Source organism: Tamandua tetradactyla, chromosome 8 (genome assembly GCF_023851605.1).
Source record: "Tamandua tetradactyla isolate mTamTet1 chromosome 8, mTamTet1.pri, whole genome shotgun sequence".
Lineage (NCBI taxonomy): Eukaryota > Metazoa > Chordata > Mammalia > Pilosa > Myrmecophagidae > Tamandua > Tamandua tetradactyla.
Window position 1 is genome coordinate 19,187,710 of NC_135334.1, and position 22,411 is coordinate 19,210,120.

At 45.9% G+C, this 22,411-nt stretch overlaps 1 protein-coding gene across 3 annotated transcripts in view; it reads right to left on the reverse strand.

Moving 5' to 3' along the window:
• SORL1 (sortilin related receptor 1) overlaps window positions 1-22,411 on the reverse strand; it is a 180,985-nt gene that overhangs the window by 150,895 nt on the left and 7,679 nt on the right. For all 3 annotated transcript variants that reach the window (XM_077112638.1, XM_077112637.1, XM_077112639.1), the window contains exons 2-3: window positions 12,640-12,756; window positions 6,504-6,629 (exon numbers count right to left, since the gene is read on the reverse strand). In XM_077112638.1, the coding sequence (XP_076968753.1) occupies window positions 6,504-6,629; window positions 12,640-12,756 (243 nt within the window). The remainder of the gene's footprint in view (window positions 1-6,503; window positions 6,630-12,639; window positions 12,757-22,411) is intronic.

The following is a 22,411-nucleotide window of genomic DNA, read 5'->3' on the forward strand; positions in this document are numbered from 1 at the left end:
TTTGTTCTGCATGGGAGACTGACTTTGACCACGCTTAGCTAGAAAGTGGCTGTGGCTTAAAGAAGAGGGAAGTCTAAAGCAGAGAACTAAGTCAATTCAACTTAACAAAAGCATATTGCATATTCACCCCTGGATGTCACAGTGACAAAACAGAATCCTTCCCTTCAAAGAACCTGCAATCTAATGTGAGAGAAAGGCACATCCATGGCTAACTACAACTCAAGGGAAAATATGGTTACATGAAAATTCATGGACAGGATCCGATGAAAGCACGGATGAGATCAGTTCCAGCTTGGGAGATCAGAAATGACTCAGTGAAAGAGGTGGGCTTTGGAAGGGGGCCGACAAGATGTCCACAGGGAAAGAACACTCCCAGCTTAGGGCAGTGTGAGTTTGGGCACAAACAGGGGAAAAATAATAGAGCATGGGCCTGATGCTAATTTAGAGAGCCTAAAGGAAAGCTCAGGCAATGAAAAAACATGCTTGAGAAACCTGGTGGCCTGCTCCTGCTCCCAGGAGAACCAGGGTGACTCAGAGGTTGGGACAGTGGAACAGAAACCAAAACAAGGGGAACCCAGCTCCACCAAGACCCAGTCATTTAAATCCTAGAAATAAACCAACACACAGGAATCAACCCAAGACACTTTTCCTAACTGATTCCACCCAATCCAGACCCATCTTTCTGTCTGGAGTCCTTTCAGCATGTGAGGCCTCAGCCTGGACCAGTACTTTGCACTTGTTCGCATGATGCTTTCATGTGTTCCTCACTCTTTTTTCATTTGTGCACTTTCTCCCCGTATCTACACTGTAAGTTTCTCAGGAGTGTGTAGCGTGTGTTCTCTCTCTCTCTTTTGTTTCCTCTAATGCAGAAATCTAATTAAATCTAACCGAAAAGGCCAAGTAAACATTTTGAAACACAAAAACAATCATAAGTAAATGCACTGTTATAAAAAACAATGATGACTCTAAGAGCATAATTTTTGGCATGAAGGTGCTCTCTAGAAACAACTATCTTCACACTTCCAATCCATCTTGGAATTTGGGGAAAGGAGTATTCTCAGTTTGAAAACATTTCTTCAGAAATCCAATTCCACAGATTCCTGCAGCCTCACATCTAAGAGTCTAAAGATCATGTGTCCGGTCATAGATTGTATTATATTTCCTACGGAACAGTTAACATTTTTCCAGGGCATGCACTATGAGTCAGACCCAGAACTAAGAGTTTTGTGTGCTTTATCTCATTTAATCCACAGGGCAACTCAACGCTTTAGATACGATTGTCACCCCCTTTTTTATTAATGAGGAAACTGAAGCTTAAATAGGTTGACTGCACAGGGTGACACAGCTGGCAAGCAGCACTTACATCCAGAGGCCACCTGGTTCCAGAGCCAGCCCCTTAATGGATCATCAACCCTTAACTCAACTCTTCAAACAAAAAGGCGGCATTTCCGCCTTGAACTCATAGGTCTTACTTACACTATGCTGTAAGACTCATGTATGTGTCTCCTCTCTCAATCTCCTTAAACACTCAGCATATGTTCCTTCCTTGCTTTGGGGGACACTGCACAATCTCTGTCCCTGCCCCCCTACCTCTGTCCTTGTCTCTCCTGCATTGGCTCCTTTGCCTTCCTCCACTCCCTACTCTCATCCTTTGCTCTACTAACTTGGCTTACCCTTCCAAATTCCATGACTTTCAAATCTCTAGTCTTACTCCAACTTCTCACTGACACTCTACCTCCATGACTTCTTTACCCTCTTGGCATCACCACTTTGACGTGGCAAGATGTTGCACCACGTCCAAAGATGAATTGTTTAGCACCCTTCCCCACAAAACCCAAGTCTCCCTCCATACTCTTCAGTTTCCATGCACACTACACCATTCTCCCAGTCCGACGACTCAAAACTGGGGTTTGATTTTTACCCCATTCCCTTTCTTCCAGTCTTAACTTCAACCAGCCACTGACCCTGTTATGTTGTTCTTTAGAATATCTTTCAAAATCGATGTCTTCCTTTTTATTCCCAGTGTTGTTAGGGTGGCCCATACCCCTGGGGAGAGTAGAGGTCACTTTGGGGTGGGCCCTGAGTTCTAATCATCACTGCATCCTCTAGGACCTAGCAGGGTAGGAAATGCTTGGAGGGTGACATTAGGTTTGGCTGAACGACTTGAGCAAATGCATGCTTAAGCGAGCACAATGGTCCCCTTTCTGGAAGCTTCTCCAGTCTTTCCATCTTTCCCTTCCAATCCTTCACCTACATTGCCAGGAGATACATTCTCCTCGAAGACACTCCTCTTTTACTTCCATGCTCAAAACTCCTCCCATGACTCCCCACAGTCCTGGAGGTGAGAGACGATCTCCTCCATCCTCAGACCAGGCCTGACAGCTTTTGCCAAGCACCTTGGGCAAAGCCTCCACCCCTGGGAAGCAGCTCCTCACTGTCCTGCACACAAACCACAGGCCGGCACCTGGAAGTCTCTGGCACCAAGCCCCTCTCCCTGCTCACAGGCTCCCGCCCGCTCCGCTCCAATCTATGAAATTGTGCCAATCTTCGAAGCTCCATTTCTAGTCTTAATTACCCCATCAAACCCTCACTTCTCTGATCCAAACACATTTAATTCCCACAGCTCTATCTGCAGGTTCATTCATCACTTAGCCACAGGGAGCGTCATGCTGTTGTGTAACCATGGCACATGCGCACGTCTTAGGAAGGCACCGGATGTCCCCCACTCTGCTTGTGTGGCCCTAATGGTACCTCAGCGTCAAGGTTACTCGAGGCTGACTCCACCGGTTTGCTGCAGAGTTGATCTATTGGGTGCTACATGACCTGTGCAATTTGATTTCAGAGGAGTCGGTGTGCACCGCGACCTCCCCAGCCCTGTTTGCTGTGACTCACATGTTCCCAAGGAGCTTCACCTTTTGGCTTAGAGCTCTGTTTCCTCTTAAAATGCAAATACCTCTGGAAAGATAAACTGAGCTACGGGGTTTATCTATCTGGTAGCCAAAGTGACTTTGTTCAGTTTTGAGTACAGAACACCAGAGTCCAATGAGTGAAGGAAGGGCAGGGGAGGAGGCGAAGAAAATATACCTCTAAGAGGGGTAGGGAGGGTGGGGGGGTGCATGCAAGAAAAAGAATTTTTTTTATGATTTTACCTAGAACCAACTTATGGTGGTTGGGGCCCACATACACCCAAGTAAAACATGGTCTTATACTTAATCCATTCCTGTGGGGTGAAGCCATTGTAAGGAGGACCTTTTGATGAGGTTACTCCAGTTAAGGTGTGGTTCAACTTAGTCAGGATGGGTCTTAATCATATTACTGGAGTCCTTTATAAGCAGAATGAAATTCAGAAAGAGAAAAAAGAAAGTTACAGGAAAGAAGAAGCTGAAATTCAATGGGCACCAGAAGAGAACTGAGAAGCCAAGAGAGGCCTCCATGTGCACTGCCACGTGACAAGGGCCCAGGACCAAGACTCACTGGCAGCCAGCCCCAGAAGGCCACAGTCTTTGGGGAGAAAGCACCACCTTATGACGCCTTGACTTAGACTCTTTTCTGGCCTCAAAACCATGAGCCAATAAATTCTCATTCTTTAAGCCAACCCATTGCATGGTATTTGCTCAAGCAACCAAGGACACTAAGACACAACCTCTGCCTGGAAAAAAGCAGGGTCAGCTCTCACTTCTGCTAAGTTATAAAGCCTAAGTGTGCATTCAGTGACCTTTTTAAAAGAGCCCTAGACATACTCAGACATTGTCTGATTCAACTGGTGGCCCTACAAGTCTAGAGGAATGGCCAGGTAGCCAGGGCTGCACAGTGGTTCAAGGAGGTAGCACACAGGGGCACAAGACGATCTAAGTAGGACTGATGTCGAGTGCTAAAATAGACCCCAAAACTCACATGACCCTGCAACCAGCAATCCCCATCCCATCTCCTTCACAAGGCAAAGCCATGTGATGGTCATCTGACACGCACTCTTTTGCCCCTTCCAGCGGCACACACACGTTCAGACCATGACATCATAGTCTTGCAGAGCAGCTGTGTAACATTCACAGCAACCATTTCCAATTGGGCTCCTCAGCCCACCTAACATTTTGTACAGGGGACTGGCTTGAGCCCAGCACCTTGGTGTCGACAGCAAGGCACCAACCTTGTGTGATTTTTCTCAGGAACTGGTAGGTCTGGTGGGGCAGTCTGCATCCAGGAGACAAAGACAAAAAAAATAACATAGATAATCCGCTCAAGAGAGTTACCATTTCCTTCCTGAGAAGGCTAGGCAGGGGCATGAGCCTTCTCTGGGGAATTAGAAACTCTACAGAGAATGCTGCCTCCTTAACCTCACTTGGCCTGCCCCAGGCCCAAGACCCAACTGTCGGCAAGTTCTCAAAGCAGCAACCCCTCACTGTGCTCTTGACTCTCCATCTCTACCACCTCCAAAATGTGTCTACCTCAACCATGAGGAGCCTTAGATGAATCCTTCTTCAAGGAGGACAGCACCTATGCTGCAAATACGCCTGCTCCCATCTCATCCTGCCGCACCTAAAATTTCTTGAATGCCATCTTCCCCATTTAATCTTCCTTGTTACCTCAACAGCCCCATCCTACTCCTTCTCCAGACCTAATGCTCCAAAGGCCCCTAACCCTCTGCTTGTACTAAACAGCCTCCTGCAAACCATCACAGCATCTCCCCTACCTTCTGACTCTTCAGACATAGGGTATTAGAAACTGCTCACCACAACCCACAACAAGCAGGAAGACGGAAACTGCTTAGACATCTGTGTACTCTAGGGGAGGGCAGAAGGAGGGGAGAGGTAAACCAAACTGAAAAGGTAGACTCTCGGAAGTGGGAAGGGGCATCTGGGCAGTTTCAGGACCTAGTATCCGAGCAACCAACATACTTTCAGTTACAGCTTCAGCAAGAGTTAGCTCTGGGGCAATGTATAAAAATAACCACAGTAATAAATATTTAGGTAAAGCATGAGAAAGTGAGTAATGCAAGTGTCGTTGGATTCTTGAGAGGCAGAGCATTCTACAGATCTAGCCCTTATCAAACTGGACACCAGAGGATGCTCTCCCTCAGAAGAACTAAGAGCAAATGGTCAGTGGGGTCCATCCAGGTCTGGGGCCCCGAGGACCAGATCAGAGCAGCCCCATGCAAACAATGTCTACATGGCCAAATCCTTCCAACACCTTTTCCCTACTTTTCATCTCAGGGGGAAAAATGCTGCTCTATCACCCTAGAATCAGGTAGGAGAGAGTGTTTGTTCCTAATTGCCTATCTGCTCTGAGAGCATAAGGCAGGGCTGATATTTTATCAGTATGCAATGGTAACGACTACTTTGGTTGTTTGTTTAAAATAAAAATTGCTTCTGCACCCTGAAGCCCATTGGGCATCCGTGGCCACTCCGTCTCCCAAAAGCCTTGGTGGTCCAAATCGCCTTTCCTAGGACCTCCCTGCAATCCAGCAACTAAAAGGTTAATAATGCTCAGTCCAGCGAGGGGGGCCTCCAGCACTGGGCTTGGGCTGGACCATGCCACATTAGTCACTAAGTATTTTGAATACAGCCCCTGCCAGATGACCATGGGTAGCTGAGAAGTGAGCCATCACGACCTGACAAGAGGACCTTGCAGATCTTGCGCTCTTGCTCCTTTATGGATGAATGGAAAATAGCAGCTGCCCTTACCCTGCAGAGCTTTGGCTACTAAGGAGTTTTTCAGCATTCTTAAAAGCAGCCATTCTCCCCTAGAAAACAGCTAGGCAACATAAGGGCAGGAAAGTAACCAAATGCAAATACCCCAGTTAAAGGCTATGGAATGGGCAGGAAAGCTTTGTGGGCCTCCTAATGCTTGCCCTACCCCTTCCAATTCCTTCAGGGCAGAGGGCAATCTCATCAATGCTCCCCCCAAATCCAGTCTGTCCAGGGTCTACTGTGAAAACAAAGCTCCCAGGCTAGCCAGCCGGAAAAACAAATCAGGAGCACTGCAGTATCTGCTGCTTTGTTTTTCTTTTCTGTACCAGTATAAGTTCAGAGTGGGGAGAAGGAGGCATGCACACATGCAAAAGCACACAGACGCACAAACACAGACACATACACATGTGTGCACATACACACACACGCATAAGGCCAATGAATCCAGGAGCTCAGCCTCTGCACAAGTACAAAGTCCCAATGCACTCGGTCCCTCTGTTGCCACCTACCAGGCACTTTATTAGTTGGCAGCATTGCCGTGGTTTTTTTACCCTGTCATTGCTGTGATAGAAATCCCACCTGGGCAGTAGTGTCCTCTCTCATCATGCAAGGTCCCACCCCTAAGAGTGGGGCTCTGTCACAAACCCTAACGTCAGCAAGAAGCAGTCACCGGCTACCAATCATGGCACAAAGATCATAAACAGATGTGTCTCCCAGCCCCTCGGATAACGCAGCAACCTTCCCAAAATACAGTCCCAGCAACCTTCCCAAAATACAGTCCCGTAAAGTCCCAAGAATTGCCAGTAGCAGCTTCCTTACGCGCTTGTTGTCCGCTGGACTGTGGTAGAACTGGGCGATAACGGCTTCACTGCTATTTCCCAGGCCGAAGTTTAATTTCTCGGAAATTTTCTTGAATGATTTTCCATAGTCATAAGATACGTAAACCTGGAATACAGCAGAGGGGGAAAAAAGAAGAGAGTTTGTGAGGACTCCGGCAGAAAGATCTCCTAGGCTGCCTCAGCTGGCAAAAGTCCTGCCCAGGGAACTGACCATGCATCCCTGAGGTCCCTAATATCCTGATACCAGAGGCAGAGGCAGGGCAGCTCTCTGCCTGTCCCTAGGCACATGCGGGACAGAAGGCTCAGAAGCGCTGCACACACCCACCACCGACTGGGACACAGGGGCCTCTCTGCCGAGCCAAGGCAAGTCCCTAGGGCAGGAAGCTGACTGAAGGAAACGCTGACCCCCTGCTCACCACAGCTGGGTAAAGTGTTTAACAAATGAGATCCAGAGGCCGAGAGAATGTGGGCGCCTGAGGGGAACGGGATGGAGGATTTGTTTTGCCATCTGTGGAAATGTCCCCAAAAGAGAACCTGAAACGCTTCATTCCTCTGCCGGGGAGGGCTGTTTTCGCCAGTCCATAGGAACAGAACAAAACAGCCTCATGGGTCTCCACTGGGGAGGCCCAGAGATGACAAAGAAAAAGGGCGAAGTGATTAAATATGCACCGAGGTTAGATCTAAGGTATGGGAAGTCCCTTCTCCAGCTCCGATGTTTTAAATGGTTCTGTAGTATGGGAATCAGAGCACGAGCCCACGAGCAAGCCAGAAGCTCTTAGCCCTCTACTGCGCTTCATTTCCAACGATCCGGCAGCCACAGTAATAAAACATAACAATCATCTGTTCACCGAGTACTCGCCATGCACCAGATACTGTACTAGCCTCTCCAAATGGGTCAGCTCAGGTAACTTTCCCACTACATGAGAGATGCAGTTATTAAAATCATTGCACAGAGGAGGTAAAAAGGGCTTATGAAATGAGTTACTTGCCCAAAGTAACACAGAAAGTAGGTAGCACGTGGGTTTCTGAACCAGGCTGCCAGCCTCCAAAGCCCACGGTCTCAAAAGGTATTACCGCCTAGGTAATGGGCAGTAGAGTGGAAGTCGTCAGATGTGTGGTACCTAGGCTCCACCCTCTGTGAAATATAATGCATGTAATCGCTGGGCTACAAACAAGTCTGATAGACGAATATAATAATTATAATAACTGATTAGTTACTTTTTAAATGATGCGTAGGAAAGAGAAGTGGGAAAAGCATTAAAGAAAAATGAGAAGTGAATCCCAAGAAGGATGGGGACTACTGGACCAACCCCTGAAAGTGTATTAGCATCCTTGCCCACTGATTCAACAATAAGTATGTTTTGAGGTTCAAATGAGCCAGGTCCCAAACCAGGCACCCATCCCACAAAGACTTTTAATCAAGGGTGTGGTCCTCAGCCACAGTGGGCAGGAAATATCCCCTGTCGACAATGAACCACACAAGGTATGTACAAAGAAAACTGAGAGAAATGAGAGGTATTAATATTTATTAGGTATCAAGGTTAGAAGGGTGAAGGCAGACCCTCAGCCTGGATTCAGGTCAGAGCAGAAGAAATGCTATTAGGACTACATGCACTCGCATAGTGAGTTTTCCTGATGGCTAAACAGGAACACAAAAGCAACTTCAGAAATTTAGAGTTCACAAATAATTTGAGTAGATAAGAAATGGAGGATTCTCACTTCCAATCCCCTGGCCAAGAAAGAATGTTAAGAGGTGCTGTTAGATTCTGAAGTCACATGGAGCAAACCAATGGCTTCTCCAAAAAGGAACTCACGTCCTTTCCAGCTCTAACATCCCAGAGTATGATAAGCCAATGTAATTTGCCTCCTCAGAGGCAAAAAGATGATAATAAATTTACATTAGGATAGAATTTTATCTCTACACTATTCTCTTCTTTCTTCATCTTGAAAACCCCTGAGTTGTCTCCCCTTTGCCTCCTTCAGTATACCTGAGGCATAGGGGCATTCAATGAGGATATGTGGAATGAATAAATATCATGATAAACCAAAGCCTGAGTAAAGGAATGTGTTAAGGAAATGAACGACAGTGAATTGAATGAACAAGTGAGTTGATGAATAAATAATTATTTCCATTTAAGAGATGGAAACTCTGATAGGTTCTTCTAATTTCAAATCCAGTTTTCTTTCCATTTTTTGCAAGACATCTTCTAGCAAACGCTCTCTTCTACATATTTATGTTTCTCTGTTAAAGAGGAAGTCATCCACTGAATATATCAGGCCAGGCACTGGAAAAGAATTCTGGATGGAAGGAAGAAATGACCTACCTTATCAAAGTACCGAGACTCTCAGGGATTCTTACCCCTCCCCACGCTACCTTACACTCGGAGGTAAAGCAACCCCCACTACCAAAACCCTCTTCATTAATACTAGCCTATAAATGAAACTCATCTCTTTGTGTCTTATAATTAACAGAAATGAAGAATAAGTATGTAAGAGTTCATCCTATGCCTGAAGGTGTCATAAATTGCTCATCACCTTATCTTTTCCAAGCTGAACAATTCTAATGCTATATTTTTATCCGATCCTTGTAATTCTGATTTCTATTTGATTCACACAGACTATATGCTCCAAAGGACAAAGGTCATACCCAGGACTGGTGCACAGTAATCCACTTTCCTTTACAGTGACTAAGCCAAGGAAAGGTCTCTGCCAGGGTTCAGGAAGGCAGAAGGCTGCAGGCTCCATGTTTTCATACTGCACCCCCATTTGTACATCCTGGTATGGGTCCCCTTTTTTCATGGCAGCATTAGGCTGCCAACTCACTGTCCACTGTGATCTCCAGGGGAATTTGGACAAATACCCTGTACTCACTCATCTTGTTCTCCTGCAGTTTGTTTTTCCTCTCCAGAAACAGGTTTCTATACCAGTTAGTTCTCTCTGACCTGAATATGACACTACATTCAAAAGAACAAAAAACAACTAGGGGAGGAGCTACTAAACTGCCCAAAGTTGCTAGTCAGATCATTTTCTCACCTATAAAGATGGTCCTTCAAAGAAGAGTGTTTTAAATTCTCTCTTCTGTATTTCAAAGCCATATAATGATAACAACACAGAGGAGAAAGAGAAGTTGTGGGGTGGGGTGAGGGGGGAGAGGATGGGAGAAGTGGAAGGGAAGGAGGGGAAAAAGAACTGCAATGTACCAAAAACATCTACCTCTAAAACCGTGCTAAGTACTTTGCACCAATGCTTCCCAAACTTCAACGTTACTACAACTCACCCGGGATGCTTGTTAAAATGCACATTCTCATTCAGAACCTGAGATTCTGCAATTCTAACCAGCTCCCAGAAAACACCCAGGCTACTGATCCACAGATCAGCACACTTGGGTTTTATAAATATTATGTTACTGATAGACGAGAAGACCAAGAGAAGGTAAATAACGTGGCCCAAGGTCAGACGGCTAACAAATGGTGGAGCCAGGGTTCAAACGCAGAGTTCAGAGGCATGGCTCTTCACCACCACCCAGAGAACAGCCTCCCCTTGGTGAGCAGGCCTGTGCTGCAGGAGCACCAATCACAATGATGCACCACTCTGGGTACCAGACAAGTGAGGCCCATCACTCATGCCGCTGTCCCGGGCTGATTCTGATCTTCTGGTAGACACTATCTCTGGATCACTCTTCAGCCAATTTTGTTGCAACTGAGCACTGCGTAAAAATATGTCTCATGAGGACAGAAACAGTGAATCATGAAGGGCCGAGATAAATAACATCTATTACTTCTTTTCATCTACCAGACTTTTATCACAGAAAAAGATCAGACCTGCAGGAGAAGTTCTTCATGGAATCAGACCAGCAAAACAAATTCAGAAGGCAACAATTATTAATTCTTTATTCTAAGAGCAAATGTTCTGAGATTCCAGCCTCCAGATCCATTCCTTTTTATATGCTCAATATGCATGACCTTGGCCATTCTCCAACATTCACACATTTCCTTATTTGCACAAGTTCTTATCCCTCTGGACTGCTGTAGGAGCCTTAGGAACCATGCTTCCAGTTTTCTTTAAAGAAAATCTGGATTGTTATGACTTCAGCACCACCAACTCCTGCCTCTGAGTCATCATTTATTTTTGCATTAACTTTTCACATCAGAACATCTCAACTGCCAACTCTGGAATGTAGCCTGCATAGCGGAGGAAATTTCTGCCATCTCTATTCATTACCCCTGGACATTGTTTCCTTCCCATTATAATCTTACCACACATTTCGTTCCAGAACAGCTTACAACTTGAAATGCTCAGTAGGCTCTTAGTAAGATCCACTCAAATATTCAGAGAGAGTAAGAGTTGGGTTGGGGTAGACTGGCAATCCTCAGAGTGACCAGCCATCCTGGTTTGCCCAGCGATGAGGGGGGGTCCTGGAATGTGGGACTTTTACTGCTAACCCCGCCACAGGTTGATCACCCTAGCAAAACCACATCCTCACCTACTGAGTAATAATTAGGTAACTCTGATCACCTCCAACTACCCCACAGACAGGCTGAGTGACCTCAGACAAGTCACTTAATGTCTCCAGGCTCCTGCTTTCCCAGCAAAACTATGGAAATAATAGCTATGAAGAAAAGAAAAAAATTACAGACCTAATTTGCATATATATATATATATATATATAATCTGGACAAAGAATTTTTTTAATGTATAAAAGCTCTAAGGAGGATTTCACAATATGGCATAGGATAGAGCTGTCTCCTGTGCTCAAAAGGGATGCCTGCTGGCAGTGACTATTCTAAATACATACAACAGGAGCCTACAAAGACCCTCTCACAGGCCAACAGGCATTCAGAAGCTGCGGTCTGTGGCTACACCTGTCACTTGCATGCCCTAATCATATTTATAAATGGGCCAAAGTCTTCACCCAAAACAAGTCTACCCCACTCCAGAGTATGACACCCAGACTGGCTGCCTGCTGCAGGGGGTTCCCATACACCATGGCTCAGCACCCACTTGTGCACAGCTAGATCCGTAAGGCTGATGTGAAAGTGTTCACAAATATATCCAGTGGTTTCCTCCAGCCAGGGTGTAGAGCAACCAAGCTCTACATATGTTTTTCTGTCCACAGCCCAACCCGGTCCTGATGTTAGATCCCTGATTCAAGGAGAAGGTGTGAGCAGAGTTTGCAGACTTGGAATTCAAGGGTCAGCTCTGGCCCCCATGCATTTTACTTGGCCCACACAGTGTTTTACAAAGCTACACATTAGCTGACAACTTTTAAGACTCAGAATTTTCACATAAAAATCCTGACTTCTGGGCTTTTCTCAAAAACTTAGAAGATCTGGCCATGCTGGGTCTTCCTTTCTGAATGACAAAAGCATCGAGGCCAAGTAGGAACAGCCCCTCCACAAATGTTCTCAGTTTGCCAAAGTCCTTTCCATCCTGGCATCTCTCCAACACCAGGACCAAGTATCAATCATCACATCCCAATTAAGATAGAGGTGAAATACATCTTGAACCTGTATGATCTTTCAAAATTGGAAAAATGGCATATTTCCCATTCTCCCAAATGGGATTAAAATTGGTGAGTGTTGTAAAGTCAGAGGTGCCTTCAGCCCTTTATGTCTACCTGACCAGCTTCTCGGGTTTGTAACCCTTGGTCTTAGGTCTTCAAAGCAGCAAACCACTGAATATCACAAAAAGCTGACTATGGAAATTAAAAATAGAAATGAATCAGATTCAACAACTCACCCAACTCTAACAAGTTACAAGAAATCAGCATATGGGACAAACCACTTAAGCTTCCACCTGGCGCTGCTGCAGGCAAGCAGCTCTGCCCAGGAATGCATGCCTGGTATTTGGTTGAGCAGACACAATGAACCATGATCATATCTACCACTTCACAAAAGTAATCCTGCATTATATGAATCTGTTTGCCACACTGTCTCCACCACTCTGTGTTCAGCAAATAAAGGATGTATTATTCCCTAGATTTGCTTCCCTGTCCTATAATTTGTCCAGTCTATTTTCCACTTACCCACTATTTTTTCTGGCACGATAACCCCAGCAGGTCAGAAAAAGGCAGGCTAATGGCACAGAGGCGTGCCCAGGGTTATACAAATACTTACGTCACTGCTCTTAGGCCTTGCCAATGCCAGGCTGTCCCGTGCTAAGGCCACAATCACGTTGCTTTTCTCTCCAGCCCAGTGTACCACCATCTGATTGTGGGAATCATTCAGACTAACCTGAAAGAGGTCAGACCAACACAGGAATTAGAATCACGAGTGACAGCCACAAACATCCTAAATCAAAACCCTCTTTCCCTTGGTCATGTGGAAATGGCTAAGATTCTTAGATCTGAAGGACTGAGCCAGGGTGGACTATTTTTCTTCCAAGTACATCCCACCAAGTTCAACTTCCCCAAGAAGAAACACCTGATCCCTGCTATTTTGGATTCAACTAGACTGCAGAAAATCTTCCACACAGGCTCTCATTAGCACAACCAATTATTTTACTTATTCTTGTCCTCTGTGACACCACAAAAATCACGTTTTCCTCATCCTTCCTCTGCACATGTGACATAAACACTGAAGGTTTAAGCCAAAAACACTGAAATATCTCCCTCATTTGGGAAAAAAAAAAGCAAAGGACAGAAAGAACACACACTTTTGAAACCTTTGTTCAAGTCGGTGCTTTCTCTGGCCTAGAGGCAACCTTGCTCTCCCTTAGCTGATAATGAGAAATAAAGAAAATATCACTGTGCAGTTTTATTTGTGAGCTTACCCAAGTAAGGAAATACTTCCCAGGACCCCAAAAAAATGACCTTTGGATTATTACTAACAGTAGTTACCTGACTTCTAGATTTCATAGCCTAATTAAATATAAATAAATAAGGAGGGACCACAGATGACTGGTTGACAATTTCTATTTTGGCAGGTAGGGCATTAGCAAAATCACTGAGTCAGAGCTTGACTAATCTGTTTGCTCTTCCTTCTGAACACACAGCCAGACCCATTCCCCAGGCTTTCCCGCAGGGAGGGGTGGCCCTGGGACTGAGTCCCAGCTGATGACAGGCGAGGGAAGGTCATCAGAGCCACGACCAGCCCGGACCACCACGAAACTGCCAGCCACCATCCAGCTTTATCTTCCCATCTGCTGGCTCTATTCACTGATCCCTGTCGAGAGCACAGCTACAGGATGAAAGGAGGCTGCGCTAACCTATCACACCTGTGTGTGTGTGTGTGTGTGTGTGTGTGTGCGCGCACGAACATAAAATTTGCCATTTTTACCATTTTTCAATGTAGCATTCAGTGGCATTAATTATTTTTACAATGTTATGCTATCATTACTGCCCTCTACTACCAAAACTCGTTCCTCGCCCCAAACAGAAATTCTTTACCCATTAAGAAATAACTCCCCATACCTACCCTCCTACCAGCTCCCGGTAACCTCTAATCTACTTTCTGCCTATCCTCAATATTTATATAAGTGCAATCATACAATATTTGTTCTTTTGTGGGTTTTTTTTTTCACTTGCCATAATGTTTTCAAGGTTTATCCATGCTATTGCATCACCAGAACGTCATTCCTTTTTATAGCCGAACAATATTCCATGAAAAGGAGACATCATATTTTGTGTTTCCATTCATCAGTTAAAGACACTTGGTTGTTTTCACCTTTTGACTATCGTGAATAATGTTGCTGTAAATACTGGAGTAACACTCATTTTTAATTTCTCACAATTAGGAGTTTTATTTTTACTGGGTTCCACCACTGAGCTTTCAGGTGTCATCTGTTATGCAGTGAGCCCTACTGACAGATAAAACCACTATCTAAAATCACCATCTTTTTTTAAAGAAAGGACATGTTAACACCTTAAACTATGGAAGGAAATAACCTAAAATAAAGAATATGTCTTTGTTTTAAGTTATCTTTCTTCATGAAAAACTAACTACATTGCCTTTATTTCTCTTATTTCACTTACAGTCACCAGTTCAGGCACCACCATTTTAGACCAACCAAGCCACACGTTTCATCTTCTCTCCATGGACAGCAAACTATTGGCCTTACATATGAAAATTTTGAGGGCAGGGGTAATTCAGAATCAGGACCAAAAACCCCCCTACATCAAGAATGCCTGTCCAAGAGAAGCCTTTGCACCAGCCTTCTCAACCACAACAATCTTCTGGGACATGTAAAAGGAAATTTTAAAAAGTCCCCAAACGTTACAGTCTGCACATTTCATCTGGGACTGCTGCAAACTTCAAGCCTCGGCCAACTGCCCTCTGAGCTGTCTTTCTGTCTTCTCAAAGCTCTGCAGCACAAAACCCTTCCCTCCCCACAGCTCCTCTCTCCTCACTCACCCTGATTTTCCCCACCCACGCCTTGAGGTGCTCTCAGATGTTGCAAGGAAGAGGGGAAACACCTGTGCCCACAACTTGGCAGAGAGAATGACCAACGGGTTAATCCTTAACTATTTGCTTTGGGTTTGAAGTACCTGCATCTAATTTAACCCAGAATCCAAACTCTTGAAAAAATATTTAAAATGAGCCCTCTTTCAAGAAAAAAAGAACCATGGTTTGTGTGTGTGTGTGTGTGTGTGTTTTTAAGGAAAAGATGACATTCCAAAAACGTCCCTTTCCATTCCCAGTTAGCTAAACTCATCCATGGGACAGTGTAAATTTAAAAACAAACCAAAAACAATTAAAAAAAAACCCAAAATAAATAATTTAACTAAGAATCTACAGAGAGAAACAGCTAAGGGAATCTCCACCAGCCGCTGAAGCCTTTCTCCAGCCTTCCCTTGTCCCCCTCCTTCCTTCCAGTTCAAGTTCTGGGAAGAATCTGCAAAACTCTGCAAGCATCTGTGGCTCAGACGCCCACCAGCACAGCTGCCTCAGGCCAGAAGTCTTCTCCCCCTCCAAAAGCATCCTCACCCTCAGAACTAGAAAGGAATAAACAGACAGTTCTGCAAATGTCAGTACAATAAAGGTACCTGAAAGAACCACCCACGTTCATCCAGGGTCTGGGATGAAAACGCCCGCCCCGCCAGCACTCAACTCAAGCATCCTCCAAGACGACCTGTCAAAATGGACATTCCAGCGGCGGGTAAGGATCAGATAATACTTTGAACTGGTTACAAAGCTCTCAGAGATCAGAGCGGGAAGGAGTTCTGAACACGACTTGCTGGAGTCTTTCTACTCAGAGCAAACGAGATGTACGAGACTCCCTCAACCAATCCTAGCGGAGGGGAAAGGATGAGAGGAGCACAAAGGGCAAGCACTGACATAGCCAAGGGCTTTTTTTGTTTGGTTTTGTTTTCAACAAAGAAAGCCGGCCAAGAAGGCAAGGTTGGGTGAAGCACCTTTGGAAATCATTTTCAAAAACTTTTTTTTAATTAGATGCCCCTTTAATTCCAACAGTCCGTGGTGGGGGTGGGGGTGGGGGAGAGTGGCAATCCCTGGCAAGAAAATGGCTTGTAAGAGGGCTATTCCGCACTCACACCAACAGCTCCGCTCCCAAGACTGGCACGATTTCAGCATGAGCACACACATCCTGGTCACATGAGCGATCCCCGGTGAGCCGGAGCCACGGGGGGGGGGGGGGGGTGAGTCACAGCTGATCCAGAAGCAGCCCAGATGCCCATCCCCCCGCACCCCACCCTACCCCACCCCAGCACAAGCCAAAGTCGGCCTGGGGAGCATGCAGCCAGAGGGAAGCAGGGCCAGCAGGCAGGCTGGAGGGCCACAAATCCTATGAACATGAAGAAATGAGATCTTCCCTCTCACCTTTCTCTCTCCATCTCCCACCCCCCCATACCCCCCCACCCCCCCCATACCCTCACCCCCGCCACCTCCAGCACCACTATCTTCCACAATAAAGAGAGGAAGAAGACATCAAAGCAGGGGTCTCCTGTTAGCTCTCCATGGGAGGAGACCGAGAGAGGAGAGGATCCAAGGCAGCTCTGGCGATCGGGAAGGACCCACAGGTCTCCCACCCAGCCCCGGCTAGATCCTTCCCCGTTTAATCAGAGGTTTCGGGTCTGTTTGTTTCTTCTCCCATCCGCAGAGATTTCCCCCTGGAGCTAGCACCGTCACTGGCCCCCTTGGGGCTGCTGCAGGCTCCCAGATCTCTCTCATCGGCCAGGCTCACCCCAGACCCATAAACAGCTACGGAAGGAGGTAGGGTGGGAGGACCCAGAAGATGCTGGCCTAGGAAGGTGGCTTTTCCAGGAAGGTAACACTGAAGTGCAGTCAGTTATAACCACAGCCCCGGGGCCTGAGCGACCTTCCTTCTCGCCTCCTCTAGCTCACAGGGAGGGAGTAGCTGGAGCTTGATAAATGAGACACATTTAATTGGAACTGTAAAAGCAACAGGGAGGGGGCCAAGTGCCTCCCCTCGGAAGGCAAACAGGAGAAAAAAATCACATGCCAGAGACATCTCTGCACACAGGAACTGCATCCGAAATAACAAATGGTGTCTCAGGTGCAGCAGGGCTCATCTGGTCAGAGAGTCAAAAAAAATCCTGGAGCTGGAATAGCTGCCCAGAGGTCACCTGGTGCAGGCGTTCTCACCTGAGAGGCCCCGCCAGGACCTGGTTCAGAACCCCTCTGCCCACGGCCCAGGAATCAGCATTTTTAAACGACACAACCGAGGTGTCTCAAATGCAGCCTATCTGGGGAACGATGAATCTAGTCCTGCCCCTGCCTCCTGGTAGGAGATGGGACTCAGCAACAATAGTCCAAAGAAACTTGCTTTTTGGGGGGCGTGGGGTGGGGTTTGGGGTGTGTGTTGTCTTTTGGTATTTGGGGTGGTTGTTAAAACTCTATGATCCGCTTAGAATGGACACAGCCCAAATACCCCTAAACAGTGGGAGAAAGATCAGAGGTGATGGTGGAGTTATACAAAGCAGGTAGGGTTTAACAAATGAATATGACTGCTGAATCATTAAATTGATATTTCTTTTAGTTTTCAGTCTCTTACAGCAGCTAGAAATAAAGACCTAAAATTGTTGCAGTGTAACCCATACCAAACTCTGAAATCTGTTCTACAATTAATTTCTATGCCATGCTTTGAGATTTATTGCTTTTTTGTATATATGTTATTTTTCACTAAAAAAGATTGTGATGATAAAAAAAATATTTAAGCCCTCGCCTCCTATATTCTGGAGCAGCTAGAAGGAAAAATATGAGAGGATCATATGGTAGCCCATGACAAACTCTGGAATCTCTCCTGTAACTACTAGTTGAAATGTGCTTTGAAAACTAATGCTTTTTCCTTTCCTTGCTTTGTATATATGTTATACTATACAACAAAAAAAGTTTAAAAAAACTCTATGACCCACTGATGCATGGTACAGAGTATATGAACCTCAGAAACGTGACGTTGAGTAAAGAAGCCAGATGCAAAGGCTATACATCATGACTCCATTTGTATGAAATATCCAGAAACCAGGTAAATCTATAGAAACGGAAAGCAGATTGTCAGGAGTTGGGGAAGGAGGGAGTGGGGGGCAACTGCTTAATAGGAAAGGGGGTTGTGGAGTGACGGAAATGTTTTGAAACGAGAGAGAGGTGGTGGTTGCACAACACTGTGAATGTCATAAATGCCACCAAATATTCACTTCAGAACAGTACAATTTTTTTTTCTGCAGGCACTGGGAATCAAACCCGGGTCTCTGGCATGGCAGGAGAGAACTCTGCCTGCTGGGCCACTGTGGCCCACCCTAGGACCATTAATTTTATGTCACGTGAATTTCATTTAATTTATTTAAAACTCTCAGACCTGTAAAGAACATGATACTTGCCAAGTGCCGCTCCCCTACACGTGAGCTCCCACTCTTAAGAAGGGCTTCTTTCATCTCATCTCTATTCTTCTTGCCACCAAAATATGCAGCTAGAACGGGTCACAGAGGAGGCAGGCTGAGGTCTGCACCCGGCATGGCGCGGTCCCCAGCTGGAGGAATCGCCACGGGCTGGGGGCTGGTGCCCGCTTCCAGCTGGGGAAAATCACCGCCACCCACCCCCTTACACACCTCTGGATAGTTTTCAAACAGATCCAAATCACTGCACAGGGCCTCTCTCAAGTGTTCCCCCCAGCATGGACCGGCCATCCAAAAAGGTGAAATGTCTTCCCTCCTATTATATCATACAGAGTGAGGGGAAGAAACTGCAGCCACCCAACCGAAACGCCCAGTGGCTGTAAACCTAAGGGAAGACACGCTGCTTATCTTACAGGAGTGCTGACAGCTCACACATGTGCTTACTAATTATAATTACATCTGCATCAAGGCCTACTAGGTGCCAGGCACCCTTTGCGATTCTTTAATCGTCTCTTACCTGTTGAGGGCGCACAGCCCTTCTTCTCGGAGGAAATTAGTTTTGTAAGTCAAAACTGATAATAAGAGCTTCATAATAAAATAACCAAATTCTGTACAGTCATTGGAGGCTTATCCAGGTAAGTGGAGACCCTTAAGGGGGTGGGTCACATATCATTTCCATTCATTTCCTGTGCCATGATTTTTTTCCAACTGGTCAAACCCAAAGATCAGGATATCCCGCAACCACCCCCGCCCCAGCCTGCAGCCCTCACTGCTCTGGCACAGCTTCCTGCCAGAACGCAGGTTCAAGGAGGACAAATAAAGTGGTCTGGTTCACTTCTCTCTTTCAGTGGCAGGGAAATACAAAGAGGCATTTTTTAAATTCTACAATGAAGTATAAAACAAATATCCTGTCCTTCAACTGTGACGAGGGCAGCAGCCGCTAAATCCTCTGAACTTTACGATGGCCTGAGGAAACCAAAGGCAGGCTCTCGACGTCCAAGAATAACAAGGTTTTCTCAAACCTGCCATTTGCAGAACCTAAATGTTAGGTATACAAAATCACCCTGCGGTGTCTCCTTTCAAGACCAGGGTGTCCTTGCTATATTTAGCAATCTCATTAGCCTCCCTGGACTCTCCACCTGGGAAGGAGAGGTGAAATCTAGTTTATGAGTTCCCTGCAGAGAGCCCCTGCTTGTGCCATCTCAGCTCGCTCATTTGACTTTGGGTTTGCTCAAGATGCTCATTAACTACACTGCTGATAAACAGAAGTAGTAGCATAAAATTGTCTGCCCATTTTACAGATGGGGAAATAAAGGGATGGACAACTGCTTTATGGAGCTGAAGCATCAATTCTGAGAACAGCTTTGGACTAAAACCCTAGCATTACACTATAATCACATCATTGGAGCCCTGTACTCCCTATAGGTAAAAATTATGCCTTTTCCTTTCTTTTTCATCAAAAGGGAGACGACCATATCCTCATTGACTTGCAGTATCATTTCCAAGACCCATCTTTTCTGATTGATTCTTGGTAGATAGAACCTGTTACCTTCTACCACTTGCAGCCATTCCTTCCTCCTCATGAACCTGCTTTGTCATCTAGCAGGTACTAAAGCTTTGCTGTTTCAGGAGGTCTCCTCTATTAAAAGGAATCTCTTTGTTGTAAAAGTAATCACCCCTTACTTATCAGTTGTTAAGTAAGAAAGACAGCAAAATATCAGGGCCAGAAAGGATCTCAAGAACATCTATGTCAATTGTGGGACTGTAACCCATACCAGACTTTGAAATGTGTTCTAAAACTCCTTGTTTAAAATGTACTTTGAAATGTATCGCTTTTCTGTATATAGTTATATTTCACAATAAAAAATCTTTTTAAAAAGTCTATGTCAATTTCCACATTTCGCAGATGAGGTATGACCACAGAGAGATTCAGGGGTGGGGTTCCACACTGGCTGAAAAGGCAGGGCCCCAGCACAGGGCACAGGCAGAAGGAGCACCGCAGCACCCTCCCAACAGCGCTAACCAGCTGCCAAGCACCCTAAGCTGAGCTGACGTATGTACCCAAAGCTATTTCTATGAGCCCTTCAGGTTGGGTCCAGACCCCTCATTCTCCCTTACTCTCCTGTTTGGCTCTGCAACCTTGCCCTAAATAGCCCTTCACCTTGTTCATTCAATAAATATTTATTGAGCACTTACTATATACCAGATATGGTGGTTGGTGTTAGGAAAAGAGTAGACAGGCCTAAATCCTGTCTCATGGCCCTTAAAGTAGTAGGAGAAATGAACATTAAGCAACTACTTCCACAAATAATTAAATTACAGTTGTTAAACAAAGGACATACCTCAAGGGCAAGAGAGAGAGTGAGCTTTGCTGAAGACCTGACCTATATCGCAGAAGGATAGGGAGAAAAGGTGTAGGGAAGTGGGGCAGAGAAGAGCAAGGCAAACCTGGAGAAGAAAATAGCAAAGGCAAGGAATGGAAGGGATCTGGAGCATCTGAGAGTTAAGAGAAAAGCAATGCAACCAGAATACCAAGAGCCAAGAGGAGGGTGGAATTCCAGGAGATTCTTTTGTGGGGGGGAGGGGGTGGTTCTTTGCCACAAAAAGGTTGTGCACCTCTGCCTGAAAGCAAGGCTTTCTCTGTATTATTTATGGGAGGCAAATGGACCACAGTACAAGTGAAATAACTCAGAAGTCTTGGCCTCTATAATTTCCAAGCCGGATGGCTTTGGGTTAGTCATTTCACCTTTCGGAGCCTGAAGATTTCTTATCTTCCCACCGTTACAGGACTATTGTTAAGAACCAAAGGAGATACTGCACAAAAATATATTTCATAAACTTCAAAATGCTGAAATATTACTTCTTACTATTACCAAATATGCCTCTACAAAACAAGTCAATCTTTACAAAACAGCACCACTTAAACTAACATGAGCAGCATCACCAGGGTCAGAGCACAGAGGCCTATGAGTGAAAAATGACAAAACACCACATGCCTGAGTCAAGCTCAGAATGGCACCTAAGTCCAGCTCTTGGGGAGTCTGTCCCTCATTTCCTAGCTGAGCTCAGAGACGTGGGGGACATTCGATCTCTGCCCCCCAAGGCTCCAGTGGCGCGGGCAGACTGTTTTATAGCACTTCCCTCATCGCCAAGGACATTCATTTAAACGCTGCATCCCAGAACCAAAGCCTCGAGACCTGACATGTGCCTTCTTTACGTCACTGTGAGAGAAGCTCTGGACAAGGCTAGTGGAGAGAACCGGAAAGCAAGCCCAAACCACCCAACAGAGAGGCAAGAGCTGCCAGGGGGTCAAGGCCCCAGGAGGAAGCCCCCAGACCCACCCCTGAGACGGCTGTACTCCCCCAACTTTGCTTTGATAGCTCCTTCACCTCTAACCAATCTCCCACATCCACTCCTTCATTTCAATGCCTTGGCCTTGTTCCTGGGGTAACCTCCCATCACCACCGCTGTCAGCACACCCTGCCAAATTCAGCAAACCACGGGCACAGTTAACTGTGATTTTTTTTTTCTTTTACTACACGGTGAGAGCATTTCAGGGGACTAAATATATACAGATGAGGGAAGACACAGGTAGACAGTCTCATGTTGCTCCATTAATCGAGCACAGGTCTATAGCATCCAATCTCTTCCAAGCACTCCAGTTTCGCAGGCTGCTCGCCAACTCCCCAGTAACCTCACTCTCTTGTCAGCTCCTTCCAAAGCCCCACAAGGACCCATCTCCCATGCATCTCCTGGGCTCGCAGAGAAGCAGGGTCCCTCACTCCCTGGATGCCAGACCCCACAGCTTCGGGTAAAGCCCCTCATCTTATGGGCCCCCACTTCCTATCTCCTTGGGTTCAGACCCTGAAGCAGCCTGTCTACTGGGGCTGCTTTAAGCCCAAGCTCTCAGACCACCCAAACTTTGCCCAGGGCACAGAGGTTTCCAAAGAGTTAAAAATCTTATCAGGACACTATGCCTTCATCTCCACAGCCCACCAAAGGAAGCCCACCCTCTGAACACACAAACATATTAAATCCCAACTCAGGCAGGACCCACTCTCTGGCTCAAAACTCACATT